The sequence below is a fragment of the Oculina patagonica genome, chromosome 4, assembly GCF_052425735.1.
Source record: "Oculina patagonica isolate OP01 chromosome 4, crgOcupat, whole genome shotgun sequence".
Classification (NCBI taxonomy): Eukaryota; Metazoa; Cnidaria; class Anthozoa; order Scleractinia; family Oculinidae; genus Oculina; species Oculina patagonica.
The window spans coordinates 53,016,972-53,037,336 of NC_135761.1; the positions used below are offsets into that span (position 1 = coordinate 53,016,972).

The window sequence follows — 20,365 nt, forward strand, 5'->3', positions numbered from 1 at the left end:
CGATTACTTTTTGAGTCTTGTAACAAAGGAAATTTCTCCCCCCCCCCCTGCTTTACACCATTTGCGAGTTTAATGTCCCCAGCAAGTGAGATCTCAACAGTGATCCATAGGGTACACCTTTATTAATCTATGTTGTGAACATTTTCATATAATTTATGTAAATTTATTAATGTAGTTAAAATAGGCGATCACGTGGTATATATATTGCACCATCTTGTAATATCGATTCGACGACGAATAAACATGTCTTGTTGTGTTCACTAAATGGCGCCCAACGTGGGGCTACTTTTCAATTGCAATGCCTCCCAAAAAGACTAAATCGAAGAAAACACCCGACAAACCAAGTACATCGAGTATGCAAGCGACTACATCGAATTTGGAACGACTGCGAGTTATCCGTGAAGGACACCGACGATATGTATCGAAACTAGATGAAGAATTAACCAAAATATTGCAAGGCGAAGACAAGGATTACGAACGGCTCAGTGTTATGAGACAACTCTTGGATGGAAAACAAGAGTCGCTAATCGAAATGGACCAAGAAATATTATCTGTATGCGAGGTTACAACGATTGATAAAGAAATCGAAGAGTCAGAAGAATTTACTGCCTCAATTATTCGTCTGAAGTGCAAAATCGAGAATGCGAGCAAGGTAAACATGCCAAGTCAGCAACACGTGGGATCACCTCAAACGACTGCACAGCCAGTGAATCAAAATGCAGTCCGTACGAGATTACCGAAGCTGTACCTTCCGAAGTTTAAAGGAGATGTAACCAGGTGGAATACCTTCTGGGATTCGTTTCAATCGGCGGTACATCGTAACGAAGGGATTTCCAACATCGACAAGTTCAACTACCTCAATTCTGTCCTTGAAGGGGCCGCCGCTCGAGCTATCCAGGGTCTTACCTTAACCGAAGCAAATTACGACGCAGCAATCAAATTATTACAAGAACGTTTCGGGCGTCCCCAACAAATTATCAGCGCACATATGGATCAGCTTCTCAAGGTTTCGCCGTGTTCTAATGATCGCTCAGCCAGCCTTCGATACGTCTACGATCAAATTTGTGTTCATTCCCGCGGTTTGGCGTCGCTCGGCGTAACTTCGGATCAATACGGAAGCCTCTTAATTCCTGTCATTATGTCTAAGTTGCCACCTGAGATCCGATTGCAGATAGCCAGGAACTCTAAGGATTCTGTGTGGAAAATTGAGGAGTTGCTAAACGTGATAAAGGTTGAAGTCGAAGCGCGGGAAGCAAGCGAGATGACCATGGCGAAAACAAGCGAAGGCGGGAAATCTCAATCGCCCGGCCGTGATTCAAAATTTTGAAATCAAACGCCAACTGCGAATTCACTCGTCTCTCAGCAAGGTGGGAGCTTCAAAATCAAATGTGCCTATTGTCGAAACGAGCATTATTCTGCATCATGCGGCGTGGTACGAGATACAGCTCAACGAAGAAGTATTTTGGAACGAGATAAACGATGCTTCAATTGTTTGCGTTTTGATCACGAAACGAAGGAGTGCACGAATCCAAAAAAATGTCGACACTGCCAACAGCGGCATCATCAGTCGATTTGTTCCACGCTTGACCAAGGAAAACCGAAAGAAGTTTCAGCCGAAGAAATGAAGACAACGACAACAGTGAGCAACAAGGCAAAGGGAACTGTGCTCTTGCAAACAGCGAAAGCTGTGGCTGTCAACGATGTCAATTCTAAAACCGCATGTGTCAGAATTCTTCTGGATACCGGAAGTCAACGCACCTACATCACAACCCGATTGAAATCAAGGCTTAATCTGTCCCCTGTGAAGTCAGAAACAATGCATCTAAACACCTTTGGAGACGAAAGATACACAAAGCAACAATGTGATGTCGTCAACTTGCGGTTACAAGGAACTCAAGGAGAAATCGAAATATCTGCGCTATGTTTCCCAAAGATTTGCTCGGCGGTGTCAGCTAAAGTTAACATTGACAATCACACACATCTACAAGGTCTCGAGCTTGCTGACATCAGCATCGCTGAAACAGGTCAACAGGACATAGATGTGCTAATTGGATCCGATTATTACTTCGATATTGTGTCTGGGGATGTCATTCGTGGCAGCAGTGGTCCTGTAGCAGTTAGCAGCATGTTCGGATGGGTCTTGTCTGGTCCCACAAGTGCTGAAGAATCAAGAGAGAAGTTTACAACTACAAATCTCATCATAGAGGGACCAGAATTGATGACCATGAGCCCATGTGACATTCATAGTGAGAACGATGAGTTATGTAATGCCTTGCAGAAATTCTGGGACACTGAATCGTTAGGAGTACGAGAGGAACCACCTGCCTCACAGTCAGATGGTAAAGAGTTCCTTGAGAGCATTCATTTCGATGAGACGGAAGGAAGATACGAAGTAGGTCTGCCGTGGAAAGAAAGTCTTGTTCCTGCTTCAAACGAGTACGAATTGTGTGTTACAAGATTGAGACAGCTGCACTCGCGACTGAAGAAAAACAAGGAACTGTTAAAAGATTATGACAATGTGATCAAGGATCAAATCAATTCAGGGATTATCGAAGCCGTACCAGAACTTGACGACGACCAAGCTCCAATGCATTTCATACCTCATCATGGCGTAATTCGGTCAGACCGGGAAACTACGAAATTGAGAGTTGTATTTGATGGTTCAGCCAAATCCGACAAGTCAACTACCTCCATTAACGAGTGTTTAGAGAAAGGACCGAACTTAGTGCCACACCTATTTGATATTGTGGTTAAGTTTCGAGGTTATCCTTTTGCTGTAGTAGCTGACATCGAAAAGGCCTTCCATCAGATACAGATCAACCCAGAAGACAGAAGAATGCTGAGGTTTCTATGGTTTGATGATATCGAGAAAGATTGTCCGCAAATCAAGCAATTCCAGTTTCGAAGGCTTGTGTTTGGCTTAACTCCAAGTCCAGCTATCCTGGCAAGTACCATAAAACACCATCTGTCTAAGTACGAAGAAAAGGAACCGGAAGTAACATCTTTGTTAAGTTCGAGCCTCTACGTTGATGATCTGGCAGGAGGAGTGTTTCGCGAAAATGAGACTGTGAACTTGTACGACAAAGCACAGGAAATCATGAAAGATGGAGGATTCTCACTGCGCAAGTGGAATTCTAACTGTCAGTCATTCCGCGAGAAAATCAAGCAGGACGAAGAAAGAAAAGGCCAGTCAGCTATGGAAGCCCCTGCCGAAGAAAGCGAAACTGCACAAAATCTCAAGAGAGAAGAGTCAGCCAGTGCCAAAGATGTTAAACCGGAAACCGAACAATTTGTGAAGATACTCGGGATTTATTGGGATGTGATCCGAGACGAATTTCATTATGACCTCTCTGAGCTAATCGAGTATGCAGAAGCCCTTCCAGCTACCAAACGATCTGTACTGAAACTGTCAGCTAAAATCTTTGATCCTATTGGACTGTTAACTCCGTTTACAATCAGCATGAAGGTCCTCTTCCAATGTCTATGTGTCGAGAAAGTCAACTGGGATGAGAGCTTGGAAGGAGAGGCTTTGACAAGGTGGAAAACGTTCATTAATGACCTAAATGCTCTGAAGAACATCCAAGTTCCCCGATGTTATGCCAATTATTCACCGACGCAGTCAACCGTATGCTCATATCAGATCCATGGATTTTCAGATGCGTCGGAAAGAGCCTATGCAGCAGTCGTGTACCTGAGAACCGAATTCAGCAATGGTGAAACACAAGTCAACATCATGACATCCAAGACGAGAGTAGCCCCAATCAAACGTCAGTCAATTCCCAGGTTGGAACTGCTAGGAGCTTCATTGCTAACCCAGCTAGTTCATTCAACGCAGCAAACGATACAATCCGTTCTCCCCATTGAAGGAACATTTCTATGGACTGATTCATTCACCACACTGTGTTGGATCAAAAATGCTAAAGCATGGAAACCTTATGTACAACACCGGGTCAGCAAAATACGAGAACTGTCTAACGAAGCCAACTGGAACTTCTGTCCCGGAGAGTTGAACCCGGCTGATCTCCCATCACGAGGATGTGGAGGAGAGTAATTAGCACAAAATCAGACATGGTGGAATGGGCCCAAGTTTCTGAGGTTATCAAGAGATCATTGGCCCGAGTCGCCTCAAACAAGTGCACTGTCTGAGAACAAAGACGCCCTTCAAGAAGTCGTAAAGAACCCTGTAAGTGTCACGCATTCTCTGGTCACGACAGAGTCGGAAGACCATTCAGTCAATCTCAGTCAAGTTATTGACATTGAACGATACAGCAGTGTAACACGATTATTACGCGTGACAGCCTACATATTACGGTTCATACGTAATGCTAAGAAGAGTGTATCAAACCGTGAAACTCCCAAGTCACCGGAACAGTCATCAAGAAAGGAACTTAATGCTCAAGAGTTAAATCAAGCTGAAATGCTGTGGATCAAGAGTACAGACAGCCTCATTTGCCAAAGAACTCGAATTTCTGCAAAGCAAAAGAGGAACATTCCCACCTGTCTATGTCACGCAATTTAACTTGTTCCTTAACGACCAACAAATCATCAGATGTAAGGGAAGAGTAAGCAATGCACCGCTCTCTGAAGAAAGCAAGAATCCAATCTTACTTCCATCTAAGCACCCACTTACTAATCTCATCATCCAGGATGTGCATTCCAAGATTAAACACAGTGGCATCAAGGATACCTTAACCACTATTCGAGAGAGATTCTGGGTACCAAGAGGTCGAGAAGCTGTAAAGCGAATTCTACGAAAGTGTGTCACCTGTAGGAGGGTAGAAGGGGCTCCATATAGACCACCACCGACTCCAGATTTACCAATGGAACGAGTGTCTCTGGACCCGCCGTTTGCCCATACAGGATTAGACTTCATAGGACCGCTGTACATACACAATGGAAAGTCTTCAAAGGAAAAGGGCTCCGACAAAGTGTACATTTGCTTATTCACTTGTGCATCCACAAGAGCGATTCATTTGGAACTGACACCTTCTTTGAGTGTCGAATCATTTCTCTTAGCCTTTCGGAGGTTCGTAAATCGCCAGGGATTACCAGTCACCCTCCTGTCGGACAATGCCAAGACCTTCAGATCCGCATCCAAAGATATAAGGAAGATCATACAATCAGACGAGGTTATGCGATACTTAACTGACAATCGCATCCCATGGAACTTTATCATTGAGCGAGCCCCTTGGTGGGGGGGTTTCTGGGAACGCATGGTTAAAGTTGTGAAGCAACCCTTAAAGAAAACAGTGGGACGCACTACATTAAACTATGATGAGTTACAAACCATAATGGTGGAGATCCAGGCAATCGTAAATGCTCGACCGTTAACGTATGTCTATGATGATGAAGAGTCCATTTCGACTCCACTTACGCCCTCTCATCTTATTACTGGCAGACGAATCACTTATGAACCCAGTAACCAGCATTTCCAAGTTGTTAGTGTTAACCAGACCTTGACAAAGCGAGCTAAACATCACCAACGACTGCTACAGCAGTTTACCAAAAGGTGGCAACACGAGTATCTTTTGAGTCTACGAGAACGTGCTAATGAGAGATGCAAGAAACAAAACAAGGAGAACCCAATCTCAGTAGGTGACATAGTAATGTGAAGTCTGATCTCAAGAAAAGAACATTTTGGAAACTGGGAAAGATTCAAGAACTGCTGCCAGGCAGAGATGGACAGATTCGATCAGCAAAAGTCAAAGTTGCTGGCAAGGGAGAGCGAAAGCCACAAGTATTACGTAGAGTGATACAGGACCTAATTCCTGTCGAAGTTTCTGAGTGAACATTGAGCTTAAAACATGCGATGGAATTGTTTCATTTCAAACAGCGAACATTGGAGTGAAAACATGCAATGAAATTGTGTCATTTTGAACAGTGAACGACAAAGTTGTGGCATTTATCGAACTGTGGACTTTTGAGATTTAGACTGTTGAGTTAAACGTTTTATCACTAAGTCGTGATGCAACCCCGGGGAGTGTTGTGAACATTTTCATATAATTTATGTAAATTTATAAATGTAGTTAAAATAGGCGATCACGTGGTATATATATTGCACTATCTTGTAATATCGATTCGACGACGAATAAACATGTCTTGTTGTGTTCACTAAAATCTATGTACAACAAGTCATTACCAGTTGATGGCAAATTGCCGTCTTTGAGTTCTAGTCACCAATAAAAATATGGTTTTCAACAGTAAAATTGCTAGGCAAATGGGTGCATCGTTATCGTGCTTCGTTTGTGTGGCAAATGTTAAATTGATTTTGAGATATTTGTGCTGTCTGATTTAAGAATGCTTGAACAAAATCTACAGTCAGAAAAATGGCACAGTTCCGGCCAGACTGACCCAGTAAAATGTACATGAATAGAACTGACAATGTGTTAATAAGTTGAAAGCGATTCAATGAATACAAACATTATAGATAAATTAAAAAAAAGATAGCTGAATGGCAATCTAAGATTAAACATTCCTTTTTAAGCATAATATACATTATATATATTTTAATTTTAAGAAGTATTGACACCTGTGTCTCTTTTGTTTTCATAGATCACAATTAGCTGCTTTAATGGATAATCTTTCTCAATATGCATTCAAGACCCAAACTGTGTGTGGTTGTATCCATTTCCTTGTCTTTGTGGTTTCCTGGCCAATAGTAATTGGATTTCTCAACGACTTCCTGGGAAAAGATAGGCTGACATTTAATTGTGTCCCCAAGCCCGATGATGTCACCAAACAACTTTGTTATGGAGACTACACCTCCACAGTGAGCCCACTGTTAATACCTCTTAATTTTGCTGGTATCACCTTTGGTGCTTTGGGGCTCTTCTGGATAGTATTCATTGTTTACGGCGCCTGGGCACTGCGGCGAATCAAAAGAGAAGAAAACAGCCAATTGAAGAAATGCCTGTCGGAAAAGTTCACCTGGAGATTTCTCATTCATGTTTGCTGTCAACTTGTTGTTCTCGGTGTGATGATGGGCCTATTCTGTCATTTCCAGACCCTTAGTCTACCTGAGGTGTACATATGCTCACCAAGAAACACCACACAAATTCCGATGAACCAAGGAAAAAATATGACATGCAATGACTTACATTACCGGCAGAAATCAATTCTGAACATTGGTATTATTACGATCATGGCAATATCCATTGTTTTTTGTACAATTTCCATTATTCACTTGTTCTTAACAAGGAAAGACTTTTTAGAACAGTTGGTCGGAGATCCAGAAAGTGACGATTTCGAAAGAATTAATTTAGGTGAGTTAAACAGTAATAAAAACTGATCTTGAAGTTTAATTACTGGTAATTTTTTTATACTTATGATAAGGCTGGTCAAATCGTGGCCCAAATATTTGCAAATTAAAGTGTTTCAGATTGGAATACCTGACTAGTCCCAGGGACAAGTCCCTTCATGCGAACTACCCATTTTTGTCAAAAAAATAAATTTGGTTTCAGAGATGGAAATTTGGTCCCTGCGAGTTGTTTTGAACATTTGTCATAATTTATGGACAGACAAAGCAGGGTCCCAAAAGAATCTTCTCATTGAAAAAAATTTGGTTGAGATCTTGGGATTATAATATTATCACTGTACAGGGCCGCAGCTGTTGTGTTCTGATCTGTACTGGAAAAAATTATGTTGCTTAGGAGATATAAGCAGATATTATTGAAGCAAGTAGTTCTGAGGGATGGGGACTCTCACATGCTCGTCGGAACCTTTTTTAATGATTTCCCTAAAAGAGACCGGTTTGGGCATGGCTCAAAGTTTTTTTCCCCCTACCAGATTAACCATTTCTCGTAGCTAACCAGTGTTCACTGCCAACACAGTTAATGGCATGTACAGCATTCTTCATATTTTAGACATGCAACCCTAAACTGAGACCTTAACTGCTAAAATTATTGGCATTCTGTCCTGAACACTCTAACTGAGACCAAGATTCATATTCATAATTTCATATGTGAAGCCCCCCCTCCCCCGCCCCTCCACCTGGGAGTTAGTTCTGCTGTATAATTGTCTTCAGACTGTCCTTTGTGATGACACCTGTAGGGAAAGTTTTTGGTATTTTAAAATTTTGGTGTGAAATTGTCTAAAGAGAGAATTGGTTTTACTCTGCACATGTAAATATATACCGGTAAGCACTGAAAAAAATTAGAAATCCTCTGAACCAGAGCGTTTGTAAGCTAAATAACACAAGTAACATTAGCTGTAAAATAACATGTTTATATCAGACTGTATCAACCTGTAATTTATATTATTATACATTAGAATCACTTTGAAACATGTGATTGGTTGAGAGCATGCAGTAAATATACAGTAGCATGTGAACTTGACATGATAACCCAATATCTGCAGCAGATATTGGGTTATCATGTCGAGTTCAAAGTCCGCGTAGTTTCCAAGCCCCCCGTCCGTGTAGTGCTGCCAAACTGTTGAAAATATGGCTGAGCGATTCGCCTCCGTTTCCGAAGAGGAATTGATAGTTTTGATCGAGAATAAAGATTCTAAAAACACCAAGAGAAAACCAAAACAAGTGAAAAAATTCTGAATGATTATTTGAGGGAAAAGAACCTGGAGGAACCACAAGATAAAACCGCTTTGGCCAATGTTCTGAAGAAGATTTACACCGCCGCTAGAAAAAGTGATGGCAAATTGTTTGAAAACGTATAATAAAACAATTATTGAATTCGGTTTTCGCATGATATCGTCAATTATCAAAACCTCGTGTCTGTGTTATCTGCCTCAGCCTTCGGCTTCGGCAGATAACACAGACCTCGGTTTTGATAATTCACGATATCATGCTCAACCTCATCCAATAATTGCTTAATGTCAGTGTCCACTTTACGCAAGTAATGCAGTATGAAAATATCTTTCTTTTTCATGCAGATGCATCAGCTGATGGGTATAGTTCTGCCAGCAGTTCAGACAGAGAGGAAACTGAGCACATCAAAGCTGAAGGTATTATTACACAAAATATTTTTTTCACTATTTATCACCGAGCTTGAAATTTACTATCTTTATTATTTACTAATTACACAAAGTTCGTCGCAAGGATATAGCTTTTTAATTGAGCGACAACATTTTAGAGTGTCTGGCATAATGTTCCCATGTACCAGAACATTTCCAGATCCGGCTTAAAAAAGTGATACAATCAAGTACATCTCACACACATGTAAAATTGTTTTCAAGTGGAGAGTTGGCAGTTTTATACGTCAGCTTCTGTTGTTGCCACTGATATTTGAAATGGTCATAATCTCTGCTGCATATGAGGCTAGTGGCTCATATTATCTTGCTCAGGCCAGAGTTTATCCTGGTTTCCTTTGCGTGAAGCAAGTCGGAGTATTTCTAATCCCACCTACATGGGTTGCAGGTCCGGCCCCCATCATTAAATTTGCCAGTATCCACTTATACACCTTGGTGAAAAGGGGCACCATGAGAGTAAAGTATCCTGCCCAAGAACACACTGCAGAGCCCTTCTCCCCTTTGAATAGGATGCTAGTCAATTGCAGGGTCCCCCCCCCCAGCATTAAATTCACCCGTATTCTTTCATACACCTTGCCAAAGAACATAATGCAGGGCTCTGGCTAGGGCTCAAACCCAGACTTGGTGACAGCACAGTACACTAACCATTTGGCCACCGTACCTAATAGTCAGGTGGCTTAACGACCGGATCGTGACAAGAGTGATAAAAGCATGAAATTTGGCACACAATTAGCTTACACCATACCACATAATATTAGAAGGGGTGCCCAAGTCAATCTGCTCACGATTCCGTTTTAAGGGGATATTTCGGTTTTGACCGATATCGAGGTTGGGTAACCTGTGGCTCTATTTTCAAAAAAGTTATTTTGCCTCAATTTCAATATTTTTTTGTATTGTTTGTCTTATTTTGCTATATTATTTGCTAGTTAAGAAAATACTGCATATAAGACATTGACAACAAATCCACTTTGCAGTTACTAGTACCTAGTCTTCGCTCGGCTGTTACCACAGGACAGGAAAAAAAACGGGAAACGGAACAAACGCATGTAAAATGATCGCATCTTTTTGTACACTTAATCTCATTGTATTGGGAATGCTCTTGTACAATGCTTAACCCCTCACAAATGCCCCTCCTCCTTGGAATTGCTCTCTGGGCAGGCACATTTACACAAAGGCGTGCACTGTAGCTTTTCTTTCGCACATTTGCAGCGTGAGCAGCGTCCTTTGCAGCTACATTTTATCAACTCTCTGCAAACTTTGGAGACTTTTGGTAAGGTCATCCAAAGTGGCTGCCACTGGTTATCTTCTCCTCTTGCCCACGAAAACTCTGCTGGAGAAGGAACGTCCTGCATGGAGCTTTCTGACGTTGTCCAAATTCCTGCCTGAAACACTGTTCTCTCAGCATGCTGTAGGAGTGCATTCTGAAATTTAAAATTGTTTAAAGGGTAACTTCAAGTTCTTTTTCTGCCTTAAGGTGTTTTCTTCCTTCTTCATATCAATTTGCAAACTGATCAGATTAAAACGAAACTCCATTCTTTCTTTTTAACAATACTACCGCTAAAACTTTACCTTATTTAACTCATGGTTTTCCGTGTTAAAATAAGAAACATTACATTATATATATATACCTGTGTCGGAGGAATGTTTTCCAGGTCCCTGTTTCGCTTAGAAAACAGCATCAGGCGAGTGTCGTTCACAGAAGTTAGAGGACTGGATTTGTCATACATTATGACTGTAAATCTCTCCAGCGTCTGGAAGATCTCGGATGTGACACTCAGCTGCTCGAAGGGATGAGTAGCGATGTGCTCCAGGGCAGGTGTTACTGAACCATCTAATTCCCACGCTCTCCATGCTGACTTTTTTCCAATTCCACAGAACTGGGACGTAGTGTCACACCCAGTGAATGCGTGGAACACTGGTATGGCTCGGGACTTTGACTCTCCAAGCACTGCACAGATTTTGTTGACGTGTGTTAGCGAAAAGTGGCGCCCCATGCCGAACGCCACCCACACTTTGGCTTGTTGGTTGTAAGTTAAAAAGTTATGGAACTTTCCAATCAAGATTACGACAACGTCTGTATCAACTGTCCTGACAAGGACAGATTCTCCACCCATCTCCAGAGCGTGGCGTACATGGACGACGATGCGGGTGTCCGCCTCTTCATGGTTGCACTGACCCATAACACAATCAGATCCATGGGAAATGACAGATGTTCCTAGGATGTCAAAAATAAATCACAGAGTTTATAGATGTAAAAGCACCGTAAAAACTATCAAATATAAATCAATACATTTACGAGCTGTGACTTACCAGATGTAATGTATAATGTTCTGTCAAGGGGCCATTGGAATTCTGCTACCTTCGACGTCAGAAAGGAAAACAGCTCTGACTTGTTGTCAGGGTCTCGTAGAAACATCATCCAGTTCTTTGGAAGCTTTGTTTGGCCTGCTACTTTTCTTCTGATCCCTTGGCCTCGTTTCTCCCTTGTTGCTTCCTTTAGGCTGTCAGGAACGTACGAGTCCCACACAACATCGACACGTTTGCTTTGATGCAGCTGCTGCTGAAGGTGTGGAATGAATACTTTCTCTGCGTAGTCATCAAATGTCGAAGCTTCGACTGTTGGGAGACAATGGACAATAACAGCGCCATCCAAGACTTTGCAGTCAAACCGAGTGGGTGAATCAGTATGTCCATTGCTATTGGGCTGCAGACATTTTAGGAGATCAGACTTGGCACTTGGAAGGCGTAGGTTTCCAAACTCTGACAGTGCGGGTGGAAAGGACTGGACTTCATGGCTGAAAAACTCTCTCATATCCCCTTCACGGTTTTGTAATGCCACATACAATTGGGCAAACAGGTTTAGATTGCTTTGGAGTACTGCGATCTTTTTACCTTGCTTTGAAGTTGCCTTTTTGTGGTTCTTTCCAAAGAGAGGGAGATTGTTCTTCTTGATCGGATTGTGAATGGAACTTGAGCGGTCCTTGATGACATCCTTGAGATATTTCTGGTATTGCTCTTCACCAAGCTTGTCAAGTTTCTCGACTGATTCAATTACGCTGACATCTGCACAGTCCCTGCTATCAAGAGTGACTAGTTCAGAAAAGTCATCAAGAAAGGGATTTCTAGTTCGTCTCACCACGTCACAAAGGTTTCTCACTTGTCGATGGAAGGTTTTCTGCGCTGCGCGGCCGGCCTCGTGGTTCTGAAAGTTCTTCGGGTTGTCCGGGTCCCGACCCTGGAGGAACTGGTCTTCGAACTGGTGTATCATTCTTGAAAGTTCTGGACCTGACAACATCCACCGTCTATTAAAGAAAACATAAATAAGCATTTTTAGGTGCTTTCATGTCCGATACCATATCACAAGTGACGGAATAAGCAAATAACTCCGTATTGATGGAGTTATTAATTGTTGCAGGCAGTGATGATGATATATCTGTTTGCAATGACACGCAATTGTGTCAATTGTTTTTGTTGCCCTGTTCCAATCGACCCGAAAACGGGAATACCTTTTGGAGATTAAGTGTATATTGAAGCAAAGCAAAACATCATTTACACACTTTTTGACGGAGCTTTTATTTAGAGACATGCGTTAAGTTGTAAAACTATAATATAGTTTGTTTGTACTTTTACCTGAAGGCCACTGGATTTTCAGTTAGACCAACTGCACCACCAGAACCTTTAACCATCTTATTCTCCTGTTCATGGGCCTGGTCCAGCGGCATTGAGGAGAATTTGTTTCCCGTCTTCGAAAGAACCCAGTGGTGACGCTCCTGAAATTCACATCTGACTGACTCAGGAAGAGATTTCATATCTCTGATATGAATGGGAACCCAGCGGGCATAATTCGTGTGATCAAGTGCGAAGAATAATGGAACCAGTTGCTCTAACACCTCCACAAACAGTGCGAAATTGCGTTCCCGGTGCGCACGGACAAATATGAGTACCAGAGTCTCATATTTCATAACCAAGTCCCAGAACAGAAATGTCGGACTTCTCCGCCTCATGGCGTTCTCCCAATCCGCAAGCGAAGATTCATCATTGGCTGAAGCCAGGTAGGCTTCTTGCTTCAAGCTGTGAAGGGCCAGTAAGGTAACTTGGTGAGCATGTCTGAAGTGAAATAAACAGATAAAGCCTTCATAAACAACTTTGCAACACTGTCAATATGTATTCTCGAATCATAACAATACTAATAATTATAAAAATACCCTTATGACGGAAAACAGCCGAGACTTTTTAGTTTTAACATTTTAATTTTACAACTTTTAACTTTTTTAAAGCATAAACAAGCAAAGATTAACGTTAAAAGCCGACGTTTCAGCCGACATTTAACTTTTTAAGCCTTGTAAATAGTATATATGTTATCAAGCGAACATAATAATAATAATAGTAATAAATAATAATAATAATAATAATAATAATAATAATAATAATAATAATAATAATAATAATAATAATAATAGATGATGCTAATGTTGCTTAAAATTAATAATAATACCTGGTTCTGGTAAGATGAGATGCCCTTAGTAAACCTTGTGCTACGCCAGATGAAGCCACCTCCGCTTCTGTTAGAATGGTGGTCCAGCCACTACCGTCAAGGAGATCGCCAACCGTGCTCCACATCGCCATCTCCAAATGGAGTCCACCGAACATCACTACGAACCTGTCTTCTCCATATTCAACTGGCCACTGCCACTGAATGGCTTTTGCCAATGCAAACAAAGGTTGGTCCAAGGTAATGACTGGTACTTGTCCTGGATTAAGGAATGATGTCGCTTCTCTTATTACGTCCATACCATGTTTTATCATCGCAGGGGTATCTGCCTTCTCGTAAAACAAAGGAAGGAGCGCAGTTATAGCAGGCAGATCGTTTGTCTGTTGCTGATTTCTAGAGTGATAAGCAGCCCATGTGATGGAATCTTCAGTGATTACCTCATCGTTGCCGAGTTTGGATAGAGCATGGTTCACCCATTGACCTTCTTGCTGTATCGCGTCGTTAATATTAACGTCGCCGTGACATGGTGTCATGTTGCAGGCTGGAACAGAAACTGAACTTGTGTTCAGTGCGACTGTAGGGACAGTTACATAGCTTTCTGGTAATCCTTGGTGTTCTGTTGCTGTCGGCGGAACTTCTATTGGGGACCTACTTTCACCGGGAACACTTTCCGTTGGAAACTGAAAGATGCTGATACCAGTTCCGTGAAATGAGGAGACTGAAGTTGTGGAGCTCGGATTGTGATCCAGGTTATCAAGCGCACCCATAGAAAATACACCTTTTCTTAAACAAGCAGGCGCGACGCATCCATCTTCCTTGTAGCGCTTGCAAAGAGACCTCGCTAGCCAGTCTTCTATTTCCATGATACGATCGTAGGAGGTAGAAATGCCCATTTGATACATCTTTTCAATAAGCGTTTTGCTTCTTGTTGAACTATGTATGCTCAGTCCAACGTACAGAGGTAAACATGGCTCACGAGATCCTGAATGGCGAGATTGACCAGTTTTGGTCTTGTAACATCTCTTTTTGGAATTGAAAATGATTGTCTCACAGACCGTCAAACATGCTTGGCTTTCAGACTGCTCTTGATCCTTAATGTTAAGTCCATTTAGAATCATAGAAATTAGAGACCTTAAGCTAGATGGTAAATACTTTGATTGGCAGTCCATTGGAAAACATCCAGAAAAGTTAAATCCTTTGTGAGCAAAAATGTCTTTCCTTACAATCGTTGCAGCCTTCGCTAGAATTTCAGCATCTTCTGAAAAGTCGCGTTGTTTCAAGACATCTTTCAATAGGCTACTTATTGCCTCCGTGAAAACTAACACTGTGTTTCTTCCATCAGTTTGTTCTTGTAAGGTGCCGTTATAATGTTCCAACAAAGCATTCTTTAACCTGGTTTTATTTACGGTCTTTTTAATGCCAATATCTTCAAGCCTCTGGATGTACAACAACGACAGCTCAGAAAGTTTAAACAGATGAGTTCCGTTTTCTACACATCTTTCAATGTACTCAACGAGCTCGACAAACGCTACCGACTCGTCCATTTTTTCATCATCCGCTCCATCGTTTGAATCTTGTGTTTTCTGTGCACAGAATGATCGATAACGATTTCTTAACGAGACCAGACATTTCAAATGATATTTTCCGTCATCAGAAATTAGGTCTCCCTTTGACATACGACCTACTAATTCAAAATCTTCAACTGCAAGGGCCATTTGGCGGATTTTCTCATCCGTTTTCAGCATCGAGAAACAGTGTAGCTTATCCCAGTCATCTCCTCTTGAACAGAATAAACACTGTGATCGTTCTTCAGAAACCCTTGGCTGGCGTTTTCTGCTTTTCGGTGGGGTTATATCTTCATCTGCTCTGCTGTCTTCGTTTCGTTTTCGGCCGACACGCTCTTGAGCTTTCTTAAGCTTTGAAAGACTAAACTTTAGGTGACAGGACTTGTGCCAGGAAGCCATATTAAGACGGAGGCAATCTACATCAACATCGTCGCCAAATTTAAGCTCTACAGGTAACGCATTTGCAGCGCGAAAGCTGCTAACATTTTGCAGGAAAGCCACATACGTTTCTATTTTGACCTCAGATGATCCATGGCTGTTTAATGGACACTTTAATGATTCTTTTGTAGATTCCTGGCATATTATACACTTTTTCCAGTCAACCGACATTGTCTTTAAAGCTCCTAGAAGAAAAATGGACTTGAAATTAGCTACGAGTTCTTAACACTTTGACTGAAATATTCGCCATTTTTCTCTCTATAATTCTAACCATTAATAGTATTTGTTGTACCTACAGATGTAGAAGATAGGCCTTAACACAATTAAACAGGATTAAAACAACCTTTCCAATTGCAAATGATACAAAATAGAATAGAACTTGCGTGTAGTAGGTCTATAGTACTAACCTTTTCACAACGAACTAGTCGAACTCGAACAGGAACATTTTTATACAAATGATTCCACTCCAAACAGGCTTAAAATGATTCTAATCTGTAAAGAAACATGTTATTTTTATGGTCTGCTGATAATTTCAACATATTTTTCAGAAAAATATAAACATTTTCATCAGATACTTACAGAGACAGCAGAACGGCAAGGGCGCCGCCATCTTGGATTGACGAGCGAAGCCTGGGTGCCAGTCATTTTGTCGGTTTTGAATTCTGCAAACTAAATATCCCCTTAAAACGGAACCGTGAGCAGATTTACTTGGGCACCCCTTCTAATATTTTTTGGTAGGGTGTAAGCAGGTTGTATGCCAAATTTCACGCTTTTATCACTCTTGTCACGATCAAGCCTTTATTTTGCGTTAAGCCACCTGACTATAACCCGTCATCAAAACACAGCGTACATGAAAGGAGCTACATCACTGGACAACGCAACTTGAAAAAATTGGCAATTTTTTTCAAGATTGTTGTTCGTAGTCTGCCTGTTTTATTACTCCTTTGGTGTTTTTCTATGTTAGATAACTGTTATTTTGAGGTTTCCTTCAATTTATAGCTAATCGGAAAAATGACTTAAAATACCGTGACATTGCTTCTTTAAACAAATAACATTGAATTTATTCCGATATATACTCTAATTTTCTTGGGCAGTATGTGATTAGACTATTTACAAGTGTATATTGTTGGCAGTTGGAGTGCCTTTTAACAGTGTTTGTCTGATTTAATTTGCTGGAAATCAATACCTGTGCAAGTATACAATGTACCCAATACTCTTCTATGAGAACAGTCCAGCATGTGACAACATTTCCTGTGCACTCCCAGGTAGGGTGTGTCCCCTAAAACAAGCCGAATTGTAGTTTGTGGGGTTAGATTTCAGCTAACCTGCGATCAGGCGTTCTTTTTTCTTTTTACGAAAACGAGAGGGAAAAAAGAACGCCTGATACATTTATTTAACCGGCCGCCAGCCGCCCCCTAATTTAAATAAACTAAAGTGTCGTCGAACTGTCAAACCACTCTTTGTAGTTGGCGGCAAATTCGAGACTCGGATTTCCACAAGGCGTGAAAAACGTCTGGAGAAAAATTGTACATATGTACAGCCTGTATTTAAACTTCGCCGTGTTGAGATAAAAATGCTTTTAGTAGCAAGGTGAGATGGCGCTTGCGAACATATATTTATCAGTTGTACTGGATGCCGTCCCTTTATTTCAGCTTAAACACACAAAAAAAGGAATTCACCGACCAGAGCTCTTTTACGACAGATAGGATCGGTTGCTTTTGTAAACATTCCAACATCTCTGGAATATTGTTTTCGAAGAACAACAAAAACATCTTCACGGAACCAAAATTATTACGCATTGTCGCTCACTCTATTTGTTCTGACTTTAGAAAGTTACACTTGAAAACTGTTAGGGCTTCAGCTAACGTAGAAAAGAACTCGTCCTCGCAGACTAGCTTCTGACCGGAAGTCTCGTTGACATACGACAACCAATCAGTCCACACTGCTCCATTGAGTATTGTTTCTCGACCAATCAGACAAAAAACCAGAATCTGGTTTTTTTACATGACTTTCGACAAGCAAATGTATCATGCCCTAGTTCCTCCGCAGCAGTAGTAGGGAGGGAGGGTATGATTTCAGGTTAGATTTCAGCAGACTAAGTCTTGTAATTTGATCAACTAATTTATAGCTCAAAAAAGCAGGATTACAATTGTTTTGTTACATATGGTGCGACTCGTAATCCTTACAAGTAATTAGGTCTTGTTTAAATCGACAAAATAACTTCTCAGACTGTTCTGATGATGTTCTTTCTCCTCATGGATACATTATCAGGAAAGCAGAGTTCATCCAGCCAACCGAAGAGAGGAGCATGGCGTGCAAAAAACAAGGATGCCAAGGGCAGCAAGGTTGAAGGTATTTATTTTCTCGAGTAGAAGCTCCACAGGTGCACTTTACATACACGTATGGACGAAAACATTCACCTGATTTGGGAAAGGTGCCAGCAGAGATCTTGAAGGACACTAGTCAGCCATGCCTTGAAATCAATGTGATCTGCCAATTTTTTGATGTCAATGAAATTGTATAAATTGCATTTTGAGGCAAAATCTCATTAGTTAAGTCAGCTCAGTATTTACCTTAAGAAGTTTCTCAGTTGTCTTTTTCGGTTTGACACGCTCTGCATAAAATATATCCCCGCCTCCATGCATTTACAAGCAAAAACTATTTTTTTCACAGCTCAAAACTGTAATGATTGCAGTCTTCGCCTTCAAAAATGGGGAAAAAAATTCTGTATGGGCGTGTACAGAATGGCGAGCCGATAGGCGAGCCATTGTAGACGCCCATACAGATCGGACGCGAATATTTTATTCTACTTGTGAAATGAAAACAATAAATTGAATGCGAAGTTTTGTTATGCGAATCAGTAGAGATCTGTATCAAAAGTTAATGAATACTAATTAGCTGAGCAGGAGTCTGTATCAAAAGTTAATTCTATTGTTTGATTTGTATTGGGGTTTATAGTTGTGTACATGTGATCTGAATACAGTGCTGGGATTGGTTTGCACCCTCGTGAATAGTTAATGAATTTTACAATTTTCCATACATTTGTCTGTATTTTTTCCCCTCAAACCGCGGCAATCATGAGATTGAGATTGATAAATTTCTTTCTTTCTTTCCGGATGTATCAAGGAAATCAGAGTTCTTCCAGCCAACCAGAGAGAGGATCACCAAGTGCAAATACTCGTGATCCCAAGTGCATTAAACTTGAAGATACTTTTTTTAAAAGGATTAAAGGGACTATGTCACGGGGATTTCGAAGATTTTTGGTCTAAACTGTTCTGAGATTAGTGGCAGACAACTTAACCCTAAATAAACATTGTCTTCTCTAAAGGAATATTTAATTAATGTGCAGATAGAAATCAAGCTACGGCTATAAATATCGATATTTCGAAGACGCGTAAACATTTGAAAACGTTTGCCTAACGATTTCAAATTGCAATCCGTTTCCATCCGAGCTATCCGTAGCTAATGATGCTCGTTAACAGTTTCAGAGCTCCAATATAGCAATTTTTAATGAAAATGAACGGTTATTTTTGGGTTTTCTGCGACATATATAATTTTTGGCTGGTCAACAATCAGTTAAAATCCGTGACATAGTAGTACAGATTACATTATTTATGTCGCCTAATTTGGCAAACGATGCCTGTGGGAATATCAAGGCGGCACCAACTTTCCTCACCTCCATCCCAGAATAGCCCAGCACTTGACAACATCTTCTTACACCCCATATTATACTAGGATAAGAAATGTTCTTTTATACATGATCCGGTTCTAAATCCTTACAAACAACTTATTACTTGTTTTAAATAAGCCAGTAACTTCTCAGACTGTTCTGACGTAAGAAATTTTTTTCTTTCTCCTCATGGATACGTCATCAGGGGAGCAGAGTCCATCCAGCCAACCGAAGAGAGGGGAAACGTGTGCGAAAAACCAGGGTGCCAAGGGCAACAATGTAAAAGGTACTTATTATCTAGAAAAGAAGCTCCACAGGTGCAGATTACATATATTTAACAGTTATTAAATAACATCGTCTGAGTACTTGCAAAGGAGTGCATTCAACATGTGTGCAAGTTAGAACTGAGCACAAAGCTCTTTTCTGCAGTGAGAGTTCAGTGGGCAAAGCTCACGGTCTTGATTATCGACCACTCGTGCGTCGTGAATTGGTTTTTATTATTCATGATGCCCATATATGGTCAGGAATCCATTGTTATCTGTCATCCGTCGGATCCTGCGATATATGTAATTTCCTAAGATTCATCTGACTTCTCCCAAAGTGCTGCCCACACAGTTTAGCTGTAAATTCTGTTTTGTTGACAATTTGTTAAATAATAAAACAAGTATCCTGCCGAAATTTTTTTGATTTCGCCATCTCGGCGAACAGCTCCGTTGGCAAAGTGTCAGGCGACATTCCGCGCAATTTCGCAGGTTTATTGTTAAATATATGGAGAGGAAAAAAGTCTGTTTTACAGTGTAATAAAAAAAGATAAAAATACAAGTATCTGCTGCTACTGGAAAAACAAAACACGTAAACACAGTTGTTCTATTGGAAGAGAAATGAAAAATAATGACTTTGTTTTCTTAAAAAAATATACTAAAATTGCAGCCAGGATTCACGATTAAGAATATATAAAATGTTTGACCCGAACATTTACTGAGTGCATTTACATTTTCCTTTATTAATTTCCTGTCTGCCTGCAGGCCTAGCATACTTCCACAATTCTGGACTTTTATTCATTGTTTCGCTTTTTCATTCCATCTAAACCGATGAAGACAAAGTTATTAGTTTGGAACGTCCCTTTACAAAACGTTTGTTTTAACGTTTTTCAAGGCAGCATCAGGCATTTTACATATTTAGTTTGCTTTTTGTTTCTTGTCCATAGATGACGCGGCC

The 20,365-nt window shown here is 40.8% G+C and overlaps 2 protein-coding genes across 2 annotated transcripts; one reads left to right on the forward strand and one right to left on the reverse strand.

Annotated features, from left to right (window-relative positions):
- Nucleotides 1-298: 298 nt before the first annotated feature.
- On the forward strand, nucleotides 299-9,937 carry LOC144647979 (uncharacterized). The gene is made up of 6 exons (XM_078507639.1): nucleotides 299-1,310; nucleotides 1,593-4,047; nucleotides 4,433-5,608; nucleotides 6,553-7,262; nucleotides 8,887-8,958; nucleotides 9,909-9,937. The coding sequence occupies exons 1-6, from the start codon at nucleotides 299-301 to the stop codon at nucleotides 9,935-9,937; spliced, it is 5,454 nt and encodes a 1,817-aa protein (XP_078363765.1).
- A 163-nt stretch (nucleotides 9,938-10,100) lies between these two features.
- On the reverse strand, nucleotides 10,101-13,875 carry LOC144647980 (uncharacterized). The gene is made up of 5 exons (XM_078507640.1): nucleotides 13,478-13,875; nucleotides 12,613-13,089; nucleotides 11,293-12,284; nucleotides 10,611-11,197; nucleotides 10,101-10,403 (listed from the first exon to the last, which is right to left on the reverse strand). Exons 1-5 carry the CDS (start codon nucleotides 13,786-13,788, stop codon nucleotides 10,101-10,103), a joined length of 2,670 nt encoding a protein of 889 aa, XP_078363766.1. The 5' UTR covers nucleotides 13,789-13,875.
- Between the last annotated feature and the right edge of the window lie 6,490 nt (nucleotides 13,876-20,365).

Excerpts from the sequence above, each read along its gene's own strand:
- LOC144647979 (XM_078507639.1), top strand. The coding sequence starts at position 299 with ATGCCTCCCAAAAAGACTAAATCGAAGAAAACACCCGACAAACCAAGT. Across the intron at positions 1,311-1,592 it reads GAAATCTCAATCGCCCGGCC|GAAAACCGAAAGAAGTTTCA; the intron begins GTGATTCAAAAT and ends CGCTTGACCAAG. Across the intron at positions 7,263-8,886 it reads TTTCGAAAGAATTAATTTAG|ATGCATCAGCTGATGGGTAT; the intron begins GTGAGTTAAACA and ends TTTTTCATGCAG.
- LOC144647980 (XM_078507640.1), bottom strand. The coding sequence starts at position 13,788 with ATGATAAAACATGGTATGGACGTAATAAGAGAAGCGACATCATTCCTT. Across the intron at positions 11,198-11,292 it reads AACATTATACATTACATCTG|GAACATCTGTCATTTCCCAT; the intron begins GTAAGTCACAGC and ends TTGACATCCTAG. Across the intron at positions 10,404-10,610 it reads AAAACATTCCTCCGACACAG|AATGCACTCCTACAGCATGC; the intron begins GTATATATATAT and ends TTTAAATTTCAG.